Raw genomic sequence first — 14,743 nt, 5'->3', positions numbered from 1 at the left:
TTTAGGCAATACCTACCGATGCTCTTAGGTCATACCATTTTTCAAGTGCAATTTCTGATTTTATTTACACATATAATTTACCTGTGCAATATTTATATACACATATAAGCTAATTTATTTACACATATAATATCATTTATTTACACATATAATTTACCCGTGCAATATTTACTTAACTATGCTCTTGGGCACACCACTCTGCAATTACCATAGCAAACCCTGAATTATCCATATAACTGCACATGTTGCTATTGCACATATAACTGGTGCGATATCTTTCCGTTTTTTCTCTTAAATGTGCAATATCTGTATATAAGGTAGAATTATGTTTAGTGTGCAACTAAGGGAATAACTGTAGAATTATGTTAAGTGTGCAACCAATATTTTTATTTAGTTATTTATTTATTAATTACTCCTTTCCTCCTGTAAATGACTGTGAACAACAATAACCAAGTACAAGCAATTTCTCTCTGGGACTAATAAAGTTCTTTGAATCTTGAAAATGAAAGAAAGTGTTAAAAATGAAACATGCTAATGAAGTATTTTTTTCCCGTGAAGTGTGCGTATAAATCACAGTGATCATGGTAATGGCCATATTAGGCTCACATGATGTGACACTACTTACTAAGTTTGCTCATGCAGCTGCGCAGACGGCTCTCAAGGCTTATGACTCGGTTGTAAAGCTCGTCATAATCATACGCCCCCAGCTCGTCCTGGATTCCCGTCAGCACCGCAGACAGGTTCCTGATCTCCTCTTTGAACTGCGAGATGAGCTTAGTGTCTGTTTTGTATTGCTCTAGCACTGGGATGAGGGGCTGCAGCTCATCCATTCGATCTTTCAACTCCTACACACACACACACACACACACAAACAGATTTGTCTTGCTATCTTGAACAACTGCCCAATACCTACACCATACACTTACCCTTATGTCAGTCCAAAAAGGCACAAGCTGTACTTTTTTATTAAAACCCCAAAGCCAAATCTCTATAAAGAAGGCAAAATGTTATCTTTTTCCAATGTCATCGTGTTATTAGATTTCTAAGCGCATGTGCTTTATTTATTTTTTCTGTTGCATGGACTCGTCTCTAACGGTGTCCCACAAGGTTCAATTCTGTTTCCGATTTTGTTACTAAGGTAATTGTTTCTTCTGTAACAGCCTATAACGTAAATCTTCTACTGCTACAAGTTTTCTGTGTTACATTAATCTGCAAAACACATATTTAAAAGTTGCTGTGACTAAATGCCAAAAAACATTGACTTTTTAACCTTTGGATCTTTTCTGGGAACAGGCCTGAATATGCCGGATTAAATTCTTAGGTTCTCTTACTGAGAGTAAATACATTACCTGAGTGGGGTAAAGAATCTAGTCTCAATAAAAAAAAAAATATTTATACATTTCAGTACACTCTACTTTCAGTGATAAATCTGGTTTTAGAAAAAAGTAGTTTTATTGATGTCTAAATAGGCTACATACAATTTGGCACACAGGCTAGCCTTCGGTCATCTGCAAAACATCTTTAAAACTCAAGACTCCTTAAAAGGTCTTTATGATGACTAGGAAAATAGTCGTAGATATATCTGAGGTATTCATATTTTTTCAAGCTTTAATGGTTCTGGAAGATGTCCCCAGTGTGTCTCTGGTCCTGAAGACATGCCCAATTTGTATCCAGCTCTGGAGACATCCCCCATGGGCCTCTATTTTAGAGGCCATCCCCGGCGGGTCTGCAGTCCTGAAGACATCCTTAATGGTACTATTGTCTTTAATGTCACTATCCCTGAAGCTGTCCTACCTACTAGAATTATACTTTGATAATATTGCTTTGCACTTGTTTCAGAATTTAAATAAATACATAAATAAATACATTTTGAACCTGAAAGGTGTCCCACGCAGCTCAGTTGTTGATCAGTTTCTGTTTGTAAATTATAATAAATGGTATTTGTTGGTGGTCATGTTTTATTAATTTATTTTTATTTTATTTAAACTTTAGACATGAATCAGAAAACAAACTAAATGCTAAAACTTTCCAATCAGTTTTAAATGTTCTGTTTTCCTTGTTGTTTTCCTCTACTGTCCATACAGCAGTAATAATTGTATAGAAGATAATAAATATTTTTTTTTAAATATATTTCCTTTTAAAACTCTTTCCTGTCCCGTTGCCTGGTTAATTTTTATTAAGGGTTGTAATTGACCTCAGCAAGCCTCAGCAGAGGATCTGCTACAGAAACCATGTGTAAAAAAAAAAAAAACCTGGAGTGCATTATGAGAGCTCCAGACAGTTTTCTTCCATACGTTGGTAATATTTATGATATTTTTTGAGCACTTGGTTCAGTCTGATGAAATACTTCTCTCAGTATGCAATGTGGGATTGCATAAGACCAGTTGATAACATCTCCGCTAGGCATTACAATTCATAGTATTAACTTAGTTTCAAATGCAAATACTAACAAATTGATTTTGTTGATGAAAGAGACCAAAGTACTGTACTTCCCTAAGTACCTGCACTGAAAGGCTGACAGGACATACACTGCCTCAACATGAGGATATAAGTGATCTCATGAACCTATTGATTTCCTTTACAAAAATTAAATATAGTTTCCTTCTGTACAGCAGCTTAATGATTGTGGAAACATATGTCCTCTGAGCTCTTACCATAGTGTTGTGCTCCACAGGCATGCTTTCATTACCATGCTGAAGCCTGTGGGTGGGTTTATCATTCAGAGGTCAGATTTATCACCGCATGCAGCCACAATATGCATCACAGCACACTGGATGCTAAAGTCAGGTGCACCGCACTAGCAGCTTAAATTAGTTTCTGTTTATTTACGAGGCTCTTATTGGTTTATATCTGTGTCGACCTTGAAAAATCTAGTCTAGAGATGGAGTTTCCTAACAAGCTGGGATACGCGAAAAAACAAACTGTGCTGTGAAATATACTGCATTGCAAGATGTAAGATTTCGTTCAGTCACATTTAACTTTCATTAGACACACACACACACTGTGGTGGCCAGAAAATGATTCCTCATGCTCATAGAATTACTCCTTCACACTCTGAGTTCTTCGGACATAAGGAGGCTGTCCCGTGCCATCAGGGCAGGAAAACTACATAGATGTGATAACCTGGTGATTCAGTACATTCAGGTCATCAGCTGACTGTGATTTATTGCCACATAACGTTGCTGAGTCTAGACCTGAGCAACTGAAGCAACCCCAGATCATAGCACTTCTTCCAAGGGCTTGCACCATGGACACTTCTGCTTTATGTGCTTCCCTGCGTACCCTGGCATGCACATCACTCTGGAATAAACTGGACACTCCCTACCAAACTGAAGACTTTTTTCTGATAAGACTAAAAAGTGGTTTTCTTACGAACACACAGCTGTTTAGTCTCAATCCTGTAAGTTCTCATCACATCTTGTGAGTATACTGTAGAAATGCTTTTACTTTTAAAATTAAACATAACTTTGGTTTTACTGTTGACCTTTTTTTTTTTTTTTTTTTTTTACAATGCAACAAGTGTATACAGTAAATCATGATTTTTTATGGCCTTCTTGCTTCCACAAAGCTAACGGTTCAGCACTGTCCTTCCAGGTTTTGATAATTTGTTGAAGGGTTCTTAACCCAGTTCCTGTAATCTCCTTAGTTGTTTTCTTTGCTTGGTGCAGCTCAGAAAAATCACTCTAAAATGTTGTATAATTTAATGTATTTATATATAATTTAAATTCAGTTTGTAATATAGATAGACAATAATTCATCTGGCTATTTTCCACCATGCTTACCCTGTAAAGGCAGGAACGCAGAAAGCCTGGATGCTACGTAGCACAGGGATCTTAGGGCACAGGATGGGGTGCCATCTCATTGCAAGGTGCACACACACACACACACACACACAGATTCACCTATCCTATATAATTTGAAGGTGACAATCTTTTTTTTCTACTTGGCTGTGTTGCAAATAAGGTTTAATAAAGAGTCTGAATCAAATCAGTAATCAAATTTAACCAAATCTTTCAACAATGAAGCACAGCTGTTGCAGAAACAAAAATTGCTTTTATCTTCTATAAAACCTGGATAGACTGAAGTGTGGATCAGAAGATTGGCAGGACAAAAGATTACAGATTTGTACAAGAGATACAAACAATCAACAACACAAGTTACAAATCATTTAAATATGTATTATACACTTCAAATAGTATTAATTACTTTCAAATCTGTAAGATATGTATATGCTTAAAATAAGTCAAATCACTAAACTTAAGTTTTAGTGAATCGTATAAGAAATTGCAACTACTTAAAAAATTATGGAATTGAATTGACAGTTTATTTATCATCCACAGCTCTAGAAGACACTGGCTAATTCATGAAATTTACCTTAAAGTTTCTCGCCATGACGGACTTGCGGTCTTCCTCGATCTGTCTGAACTTTGTCCTGAGCCCCTTCATCTGGTTCTCCATCTTCATGACGTATTGGAAGTCCCGCTGAGTACGCAGGTTCAGCACTTCAATCGACTGCGACATGTTCTGCACCTGCGTCATCCGTCACTGCACGTTAGCACGTAGCGCCATTTATCAATTCCCATCAGTCCTCTGGCACTCTATTTCATTCTCTAAGGCACTAATTCATCAGGGAAAGCTGAATCAGGCATGTTCGAGCCCAGAAAATACCACAATGCAATACAGAGTACTCCCTCTGCTCTTACAGAGTTTAATATTCTCCAGCATGACTCGTTCAGTTTGTCACACATTTATCCAGCAGTGGTCAATGTGGAAAAACTGTGGACTGTGGGTACAAATGACCAGGGTGAGGGTTTGGGAGAAGATGGATCTGTGGATATAACCAGTAGTAAGATGCTGGTTATGAATTGGTATGAAATTAATCTCTGTCCCATTCGAACACGGTTTGAATAGCTGAGCAATCTGGACTCGGAAAAATCATTCTTGCCCTATTAGATTTTAATAACTTTTATTTAAATTTTTATTCATATGATCAGATAATTAACATTGTGTAATAGGGAAGATTTACTCTGTTTTTTTTAATCTATTGTCCATTTACACCAATTATTGTGAAATGTCCACAAAACATCTTGATACAGCAAGTTTCCCTACTAGCATTTCACTGACTCTGTACAATCAAGTTAAATCTAATCTAATCTAATCTAATCTAATCCAATTTAGTAATCTAGTCTATCATATTTAATTTCTTTAAGGTATTACTGTACTACAAAATTGCCTGAATATGGCGAAAAATATTTCAGTTACAGCTATACTAATGTTACAGCCTATAGTTACATCGTTTTTTTTATTTTTTATTTAATGAATTTCTCAATTAATGATTTTTTAAATAACACATTTTAAGTCCATTTGTCTAGACAAATGACTAGAACAAAATTTGTGGTGTTTCTGTAAAATACATTAATTAGTTACAATAGTATACAAATCTATAAATTTGGAGTAATAACCAGCCTGTACATTTGAGTAATAATCTTGTTCAATCGTCTTCATTCTGAACGTCTTTTGCTATCATGATGATATTTTTGAAGTATTGCACGTTCCTCTGCCTAATGCAATTGTGCCGGCGCTTCTTTCCCAATTCTCCTGCATTAACAAATGTGTGAAAATCTGACGTGATGAACAGCTTTTGGCCATCGTAAGTGTTTTCACCTTATCTAACAGCGGGCCTCGTTTCTCAGGTGGCAGCTTAGAGAATCCATAAACCAGAAGCAAGGACTTATTCAGGAGATTTAAAGAATATAGAGCCATTAATAAATATTAGTGATGTCATTAGCAAATTGTACAGATCTGCTAAATGAAGTACATGCATTAATCACTAATGTAGCTATTAACCATTTGAATGCTACAGTAATGAGACTGATACTGTAGAACAAACTCCACTGACCAGGCAGCAATGCAACTGTGTCTGCCAGTTCTACTGAAGGACTCATGGTTCTTGTTCCCATAAGTCAATGAAGAAGGCTTGGCAACTTTTCAAATGATAACTATATTTTTTACCCTGATTCCCTGAGCTTAGAGGAAATAAACCCAAATGACTCTTTTAAATGAAAAAGTATGGATAAGACATGGTTCGAGTCCTACTGAACTCAGTGAAAATTTGATTATGTTTATGCAATTTAAAACATATTTTCGCAATGACAGAGTTGCTTCTTATAAAATACTGGATACCTGGATGATTTAAGCACCATGTTGTCAGTGATATAACCCAATAAAAATGCCAGTACCATGTTAACTTGGCTTGCATCTGCACAAATATACTGTGTGTGTGTGTGTGTGTGTGTGTGTGTGTGTGTGTGTGTGTGTGTGTATCATTATTCCAGCTCTGTTCAGGTTCATACTGAGTTGTCACTTTCTCAATGTCAGGGTTTTCCACATACACCTGATCCTCTTCTGAAGTTGTGTGCTGGCTGGCTGGCTGGCAATAGCATGTAGCATGGAGTTGTATTTTGACACTCATCAGGCTGTAGCTGTAAATTATTTGGCTGACCTGTCATATCTTGGCTTTTGGTTTGTCTGATGTTTTCCTCTTCTGATGTGCACATGCTATTGTGGTGTGATGTGAATGGGCAGGTGAAATAAAATTGCAAATTTCCAGAAGACAGAGAAAATTTTTTACTGTTGCCTTTAACAGTATTTCTTACCGTTATTTTGTGGACAGTCTATGCTGCATGATGGTGACATGAAAGAGCCAAGATTACAAACCCCTTTGTACTCCGATTGCGGTTAGTTGTTGGATTTGGCTGTTTTGGGTATGCTCTGCTTGGTGAAACCTGTTCTACGCTTGTGTATGGATGTGGTGTCGTAAAGGTTAAGCACTAGTATGACCACATAGCCATTACTGTTGTCCGTCAATATATCTGTGGTCATTACCTATTACACTATGGCCAGTTGAGGGCTTTATGCTTGAGCAGTAGGTATTCTAGGGCTAGGGGTAGCTCGGTAGTTAAGGCATTGAACTGTGGTTTGCAAGGTCCCACAACCGCCAGGCTGCCACTGTTGGGCATTTAACCCTTATCTTCTCAAGTGTATAATGAGATAAAAATGTAAGTTGCTCTCGATAAAAGTGTCTGCTATATGTAAAATCTGTGTTGTAGAAAAGTCAATTTGTACCTCCTGCATGATCATGATAAAATCTCTGTTAGTACCAAGCCATAGACTCAACAACAAGAAAACATTCCTTAGAGATTTTGGTCCATATTGACATGACAGCATGAGAAAGTTGCCTCAGATTTGATGGGTGCACATCCATGATGCCAATCTCCCATTCCACCAATTGGATTCAGTCACCCATTGTGTTCTATTGGATTGAGGTCTGTTGACAGTGGAGGCCATGTGAGTACAGTGACCAAGAAACATGTCATGTGAGATGAGATGATTTTAGCTTAAAGGGATGAACAAGTTCAGTGACAATACTTAGGCATTTAAACAATGCCCAAAATGTGCCAAGTAACCTGCCCCACACCAGTACACAACCACCAGCAGTCTGATCCATTGACACAAGACAGTATGAATCCATGCTTTCATGATGTTTACACCAAATTCCGACCCACGTATCCGAATGTCGCAACAGAAATCCAGACTCGTCAGACCAGGCAATGTTTTTCCCATCGTCGGTCCAATATAGGTGAGTCCATGTGAACTGTAGCCTGAGTTTCCTGTTCTCAGCTGACAGGAGTGGCACCTGGTGTGGATCTCTGCTGCTGTAGCACATCTGCTTCAAGGTTTGATGTGTTGTACATTCAGAGATGCTCTTCAGCATGCCTCAGATATAACAAAATATTTCTATTAGCCTTTCCATCAGCTCCAACCAGCCATTCTCCTCTGACCTCTGACATCAACAAGGCATTTTCAGCCAGAGAAATGTCCTCACAGGTTATTGTCTCTTTTTCAGATCATTTGCTCTAAACCCTAGAGATGGATGTGTGTGAAAATCCAAGCAGATCAACAAATATGGAAATGCTTGAACCAGACCGTCTGGCACAAGCAACCCATGCACCATTCATAATCACTTAAATCACCTTTCTTCGCTGTTCTGATGCTTAAGTTGAACTTCAGCTGAACTTCAGCAGCTTGTCTTGATCATATTTACATGCCTAATTGTATTGCTAATAAGTTAGCCAGTGAGTGAATGTTGTCTTATTTGTTGTTAAGAAATGATGCCAGAGCCACCAATGGTCATTAGTAGAACTACACATAATGATATGAATAAGTTAGGCTAGGACAAATCCATTCTACCCCAGACTGTAGATTCATGGAGGTAACCAGTCACAATTTTGTCTAGAGATTACGGACAGTAAACCTGCCTGATTATGTGTGCTTTAAAGTCATATTATTTAAGCTAATTTTATTGACATATTGGGAAGGTGAATGACGCGCTTGGAGAAAAACAGTTTGTGTAGAAACTTGAAATAAGCATCCAATTAAAATAAAACTAAACTAAAACATGGACAAATTAAACCAAAGTGTGATAACCAGTGTATGATACATACACAATAAAACTTCTGTTCTTAGTAAGTGTGGAACTTGGATAATTTTCACCTCTGAAGATGTCATGCAATTCATTGCTGGTTGCAGAAACCTTCAAGGGAATTTGATCTTTCCTAAAACCCCTTAATGCATTTCTTCCCCCAAGTATATTGCATTGCTTTTGCAGTCTACTTCTGGACCTCAGCCAGTTGGGCATGACTGCACTTTGATATCCATGCTGTCACTGAAACTGTCCCTGTTGGTCTGACAGATTTTCTGGAAGGTGTGTCTGCAACAGCAAACAAGTATTGCCTTACTGGGTTTATGGATGATTGTAAGATCATATCAGTGGACCTGGAGTATCGTCCTCTGTAGTCAAAAAGTTGAAGATGAGCAGTTTGCGCATGAATGAGTCAAGCACTTTCTGTTCACTTTCTAAAGTGAAGGTTAAAGGGTGCTGATAGGAAGGTAATAAGTTTAAAGCCCGGGACTGACAAGCTGCCACTACTGGGTTCAAGAGCAAAGATTAAATCCTGATTTTTCTCAGTTGTAAGTCACTTTGGTAAGTCACATGATCAAATTTAAATGCAATGCCAGTGACTGTTTTTTTTTTTTTTTTTTTTTTTATGACATCTTTAAACATTTTGGATCACATACTTTATCCCAGATGATTCCTTGACTCGTTCAGGTCATGCAGAATGGACCATTTGAACAAATTCCTTTTTACAACAATTTGTTTTTATTATTTTATGTCTGTTTGTCTAAAATCATGTGATTCATGTGTTTGTCCGTCATGTTCTTCGGACTTTCACAAACTCATTAACATTTCACATATTCAAAATGTTGTGACTTTTACTAAACTAGATTTGTACAGAATCTCACTGTAAAAGACCCCCTCCTTTACCCACAAGCATTTGCTGAATCGATTCCCAACACCATACAGTTCCTTACCATTTTTTCAGGTTATTATACTTACATTTTTTCATGAGAAGGTGTAATTTCATCACAGGAGAGCCTATCATGCAAGCCAGATATTTCAAACTGATAACACATTTGCATTAATTTTGCGTTCTCATCTCAGAGGTGCTATATGCTGTACAGGTATTTTTTTTCTGCATCTTCCATTTGCACTATTTTAAATATTACCTTGAAATGATAGGCAAATTCATTGCATCTAATTAATTTATGATATCAGAATTCAAGGAGTTTTCATTCATTTTGGCAAATCCAAATTGTCTAACAGGATGTCATTCTATATGTGTGTATGTGTATAAAGTGTGTGTTGTGGTACCTTTTCCAGCAGTTGGCGTAACTGCCTACTCTTGGCATCTCTGGAACAGAGGTTCTGCTCAGGGGCAACTACGGTGCAGATACAGCGACCGTCTGCATCCTGAGCTGAGCTGTACACCTGCCAGCCCTCTTTTGGCCCGATCGTCTGCACACATACACAAACACACACATAATGGATGAAAGTAAGTACTCTTGTACTTTTACTTAAGTAAAGGTAGATAGAGAGTTCTATTTTTACTTGAATAAAAGTTTACATTGAGTATTTCTACTCTTACTTAAGTGCAGAATTTGTGAACTGGTTATGCTTAAAAATGAGTATATTTCTGTATGTGCTTTTGGATGTTGTACACCATATTGTTTTTTTAGTGCTTGTATCTGGGCAATTTAAAACTATATCCCAGCATTTAAAGCATATACTTCAGCTTAACCTTAGATCAGTTAAATTGCATTTATGCTGTAAGTTCTTTTGTATATGAGACATATAACATTGTTCCCTGCATTGAAATGAGTAATTTTTACACAGTTGCACACTGTACTGTACATGTTTCACTTTTCATGCATTTCCTCCTGGCACAGACAGACACATTTTGGCTTTTTTAGAGAAAAATAACTGTAACGACTATAACTGAACTTGTCCAGTATTATAGTGTTGCACTGTAAGTAAATATACAAAAAAAAAACATTAAGATGTATTAGTTAAATAAAAACAAATCGAGTCAGAGGAATTTTGAAAAAAGAAATGCTTTGGATTTGGATAAAAAGCGAATGAATATCGATTTATAAAACTGGAAATGTGATTTATCTAGGGTCTCTATAAACCATGTCCAGTCATACTGCAGATTTCCCTAACTGCCTGTGGATTCTGGGTGGTTACGTTTATTTCACGTATCAGTGATGTTTCTTCCAGGAAGAAATTTTAATGCTGTAACAAACCCTCTGAGGTCACTCTAGGAGCTGATCTTGAGTCTATATCTATAATTCGAGGCAGGATTTTCAAGGCACTGAGGCAAGAATCTCTGGTGACAACCTGGAATCAAAGATGTCATGAGCAGGAATACATCTTCTCTCCTCTGGGCTAAAGATTATACAGACTGACACTTGGGAGGTTTGGGGAATGTAGCTAAGATTCCTTTCTGTTTTCTTTCATGGGGTCTGAGAGTGAATGTCAGGGTTTGGCAGCTCCACTGGGGCAGATTAAGCTTGTTAGAACCTCATTCAAACCCTATTTTTTTTGAGTGACTTACCAAGACCACCATGTTGGCTTAGACACTTGTTCACAACCACAAAACCAGTTTTTAACAGCTAGAGTATTAGTGATGGTTATGTTACTAGGCAACAAAGGCCTGAAGGAACTAAGCCCACACTGGAGAGGATTGGGCATGGCAGATACTGGTCCCAATCTTTTTGCTTAACTGTGTAAAACTACGGAAAACGGAAGGGTCAGGCAACCTGGCCATTACCTCCCAGATAGCACTACTTTGTTGGCCCACTGTTGGCCTATTGGTGAGGCCAAAGATAGATGTCAAAAATGTCACTAGGAGCAACTTTTAGGCTTAAGACACTTTCTGAATACGGGTCCTCCTAGTGAAAACATTCTAGGAAAATTCTTAGAATTCTTAGAATTAGGACAATTTCTTAAATTTACGACTAAATCTTAGTAAAAATAAAAATGATTTTACGAAACATCTTAGACCTAAAATCAGCTCCTAAGATAAAAATTGGAGACATTGGACTACGGTTCGGGAGATCCCAGGTTCAAACCCCACAACCACCACGTTGCCACTGTTGGGCCCTTGAGCAAGGCCCTTAACCCTCAACTGCTCAGATGTGTAATGAGATAAAAAATGTAAGTCGCTCTGGATAAGAGCGTCTGCCAAATGCCTAAATGTAAATAAAAATTGTTAAGTAGAGAGGAGGACTTAAGAGTTTTTATAGCAGAGGACAAAATGGCGAAAAGAAAAAATATTCTCTAAACACTTAACCTAAAGCTACTGTAAAAGTAAACACTGCTCTCCTGTGCAATTTGGTTTTCTTGTTCTTTTACTTCCTTACATCTGTCTTGGATTGTTGGCTACATGCAATTTAAAAGGGCAACTTAAACAGACTTGCAATCATGCAAATTGGTAAAAAGGTGAGCCAATTTGCTTCCATCAATCTGAAATGGATTACAAGTAATAAAATTAGTATGGTAAATAAATGTAAGAACTTAAATATAGTAACTACTGCATGTAAATTACTTGCCTTAAAAGTTAATTCATTTTAAGATATTTAGCCTTTAGAACTTTTGCCTAAAGTATCTTGTAGTCATGATTATACAATTTCTTTATATACAAACATTATGATTTTACTGTCTGTTCTAGTATCATGTATTCTATTTTCACAAAGAGCCAATTCCAAGACCTTTACAGATTTTTTTATCAACCAATCACAGTCCTTGAATTGCTGCGTCACCCCTAGCAATAAGGGGCCAACGACCCCTCCTCACTAAAGGTTTTTGTACTGTTCCTCCTCGGAGTTCCTTTGGTAAAGCCAAGAACATTCTAAAAATTTACAGTGGTACTGGAAATTCACCATTTTATTATTTATCAATAAATAAGAAAAACACAGCACAGAATTTAATCCACTACTATACTTGGAAGGCTATCCACAGTGTGTTTTACCTGCATTGGGTTAAGAAAGTAGCAAGAAACAATATCTCATCTTTCATCAAAAGAAAATGCATTTCATTGTCAAAGAAGAATTTTAGCATTGTCTCACGTATTGTCACGATGGCATAATTTATTCGAATGTGCTGATAAAAACAAAAAAGTCCTGTGATGCCATGTAATGTGACATTTGACTCTCTGGTGGCAGAGTGCAGGAGGGATTGTCAATAAGCCTCCGCAACTCTCGAATGTCAGACAGTTAATCTTTCGCATGAATAAAAGTGTTCATGGAGGGATTATGTACCCTATGTTAATGTGACAGGTATAATATCCCAGCTTGACCAGTGAATGAATAACTTACACATATCAAAAGCTGACAAACAAGACCTTGGGCAATAGCGCTGGTATTTTCCTTATAGCGGAGACCATGAAGGGAAAAGGCCCTCTGCTTCCAGTGGATGCGCAAAGCTTTATTTAGGCAGTGTATATTTAATCACAAGTCTTGTCTATGTGTCATGAAGTGGAGGACGTTGAATATGAGTCAGATGTTTACTGAGAATACGTTTCTGAAATCCGAAATCAGGAGCTGGCCATTTTAATAGATATTCAGCACAACAAAGAAAAATAAATAAATCACAGCAGTTGCGAAGGTGAAACCAGAAAGAGGGAATTGTCCTCTACAATGCAAAACCTCACAAAGATTCTAAGCCATAGTACTTTTATACGTATATCCACTAATGAGCTAAAGAAGGATTTAACAGCTAACAGGTGCAGTCGGTAATCAGCTGAGTGGGAGTGATGTAACGCGGTGGCTCTGGGAGCTTGATTTGGATAAAGATTTAAATATCATAGGTAAATAATAAAGTAAAAGTAGGAGGAGTTTTGTCTTTAATCTTACACAGGTCTTGATGCAAATGCAGGCATCAAAATAATCTATTAGCTCTAAGGATCAGATGATCAGGAAACAGAATAATGCTGCTTTGAACTTGAGAAGTGTGCTTGGCACGTTTGAGTGCTTGGCGAGTGTTAGGGATTTACCCGACTAAGGCTGGGGGGACACTTCAAGGCTTTTGCAATTTTAAAAGACTTGGAGTATACACTGGTCTCCACAGATTTTAAAAAGAATTCATGATGACTCAAAAAAATAGTGGATCATACACTTAATGAATGCACCAGATGAGGGATCATAAGCTAAATGATTTGTCCAAGTAAACGGACCAAACACTCATGTGAACAAGATTAAACTTTTAAGAAGAAAATCTAACAAACTAACAAGCCAGACAGCAGCACTTTGAATATGTGCCACCATCTGTGCTGGGAAAGATTTTTTGAGCTTACAGGAGCTTGTTTTTTGCTTTTGGTGCTGTTAACACTAAATGTGTAAAAGCATGCCCCTAAAAGGTTCTGAGAGGGTTTTGCATTTGGCTTCCTTAAATGGCATAAAAAACACCATGCTCTTTAAGTAAAATCTTAAATAAAATCATAACGTGAAGAAACAAGTACAAAAAAATCTGGGTCATGCTTCTTGTGATATTTGTTATTTGTTATTAAAAATATAATTCCTGCCATTGATCCCACCTCCTCAATCTTCACTGGTTATTGACAGTACACATTCCCCAGTCGGGTGGGTGACTGTGTACATTAGGCCACCCACCAGTCCAGAGTCAGCTCTGGACAATCAAACATGTTTGATATACTGCGACTCGTGTCAGAAGGACCCTGTTCTCCAGATTTCTGAGCCATCTTCTCACGCCAACTGGCCACAACTTTTGATGACTGGTGCAGACTAGGACTCGGCGCCATTTTGAACCCGGTACAAAATTCTGTCTAAATTCTTGAAGTGTCCCTCCAGCTTAATGTGTCTGTGTTGATTTGTTCTAAATTAACGTAATATTTTATTCCCTGTTAACTATTCACAGATATTTTCTGTTAACATTTCCATGTAGAAGTTGGTTGGTGTTCTCTTTGGATTTTAGTAGCTCCAGACTGAAACATTTAGGACTTCGGAGTTTAAGTTGAGTGCAGCATTATAAAAGGATAGTGATCATCAAAGTGAGCAAAGAAACCGAGAAAAGCAAGCAGATAAACATCAGATGTAGAATTATCTCTAAGATGGTGCTAAAAGGAAGATTTTGCAGGTTTCCTTTAAAAATCTTGCTGGGAATGCTGTAAAGTTCATCATGATATCCATTTCTCTGAACTGTTACTATCCTCCAGTATAGACGCTGTAAGGTATAATACTGCAAATAAATGACCTTCCACATATTTTACTCAACAGACCAGAGATCAGATAACGGTGTATGTTTGGAAACTTAAGTCACTGGATA

General features: G+C 37.4%; 1 protein-coding gene across 2 annotated transcripts in view; it reads right to left on the bottom strand.

Moving 5' to 3' along the window:
* Positions 1 to 14,743, bottom strand: part of olfm3a (olfactomedin 3a) — a 55,369-nt gene that overhangs the window by 10,719 nt on the left and 29,907 nt on the right. For both annotated transcript variants that reach the window (XM_053495436.1, XM_053495437.1), the window contains 3 exons: positions 9,773 to 9,916; positions 4,375 to 4,530; positions 626 to 845 (listed from right to left, as the gene is read on the bottom strand). In XM_053495436.1, the coding sequence (XP_053351411.1) occupies positions 626 to 845; positions 4,375 to 4,530; positions 9,773 to 9,916 (520 nt within the window). The remainder of the gene's footprint in view (positions 1 to 625; positions 846 to 4,374; positions 4,531 to 9,772; positions 9,917 to 14,743) is intronic.

Source organism: Clarias gariepinus, chromosome 4, assembly GCF_024256425.1.
Source record: "Clarias gariepinus isolate MV-2021 ecotype Netherlands chromosome 4, CGAR_prim_01v2, whole genome shotgun sequence".
NCBI lineage: Eukaryota > Metazoa > Chordata > Actinopteri > Siluriformes > Clariidae > Clarias > Clarias gariepinus.
Note: the sequence above shows the minus strand (reverse complement) of the source record. Positions and strands in the feature narration are given on the sequence as shown.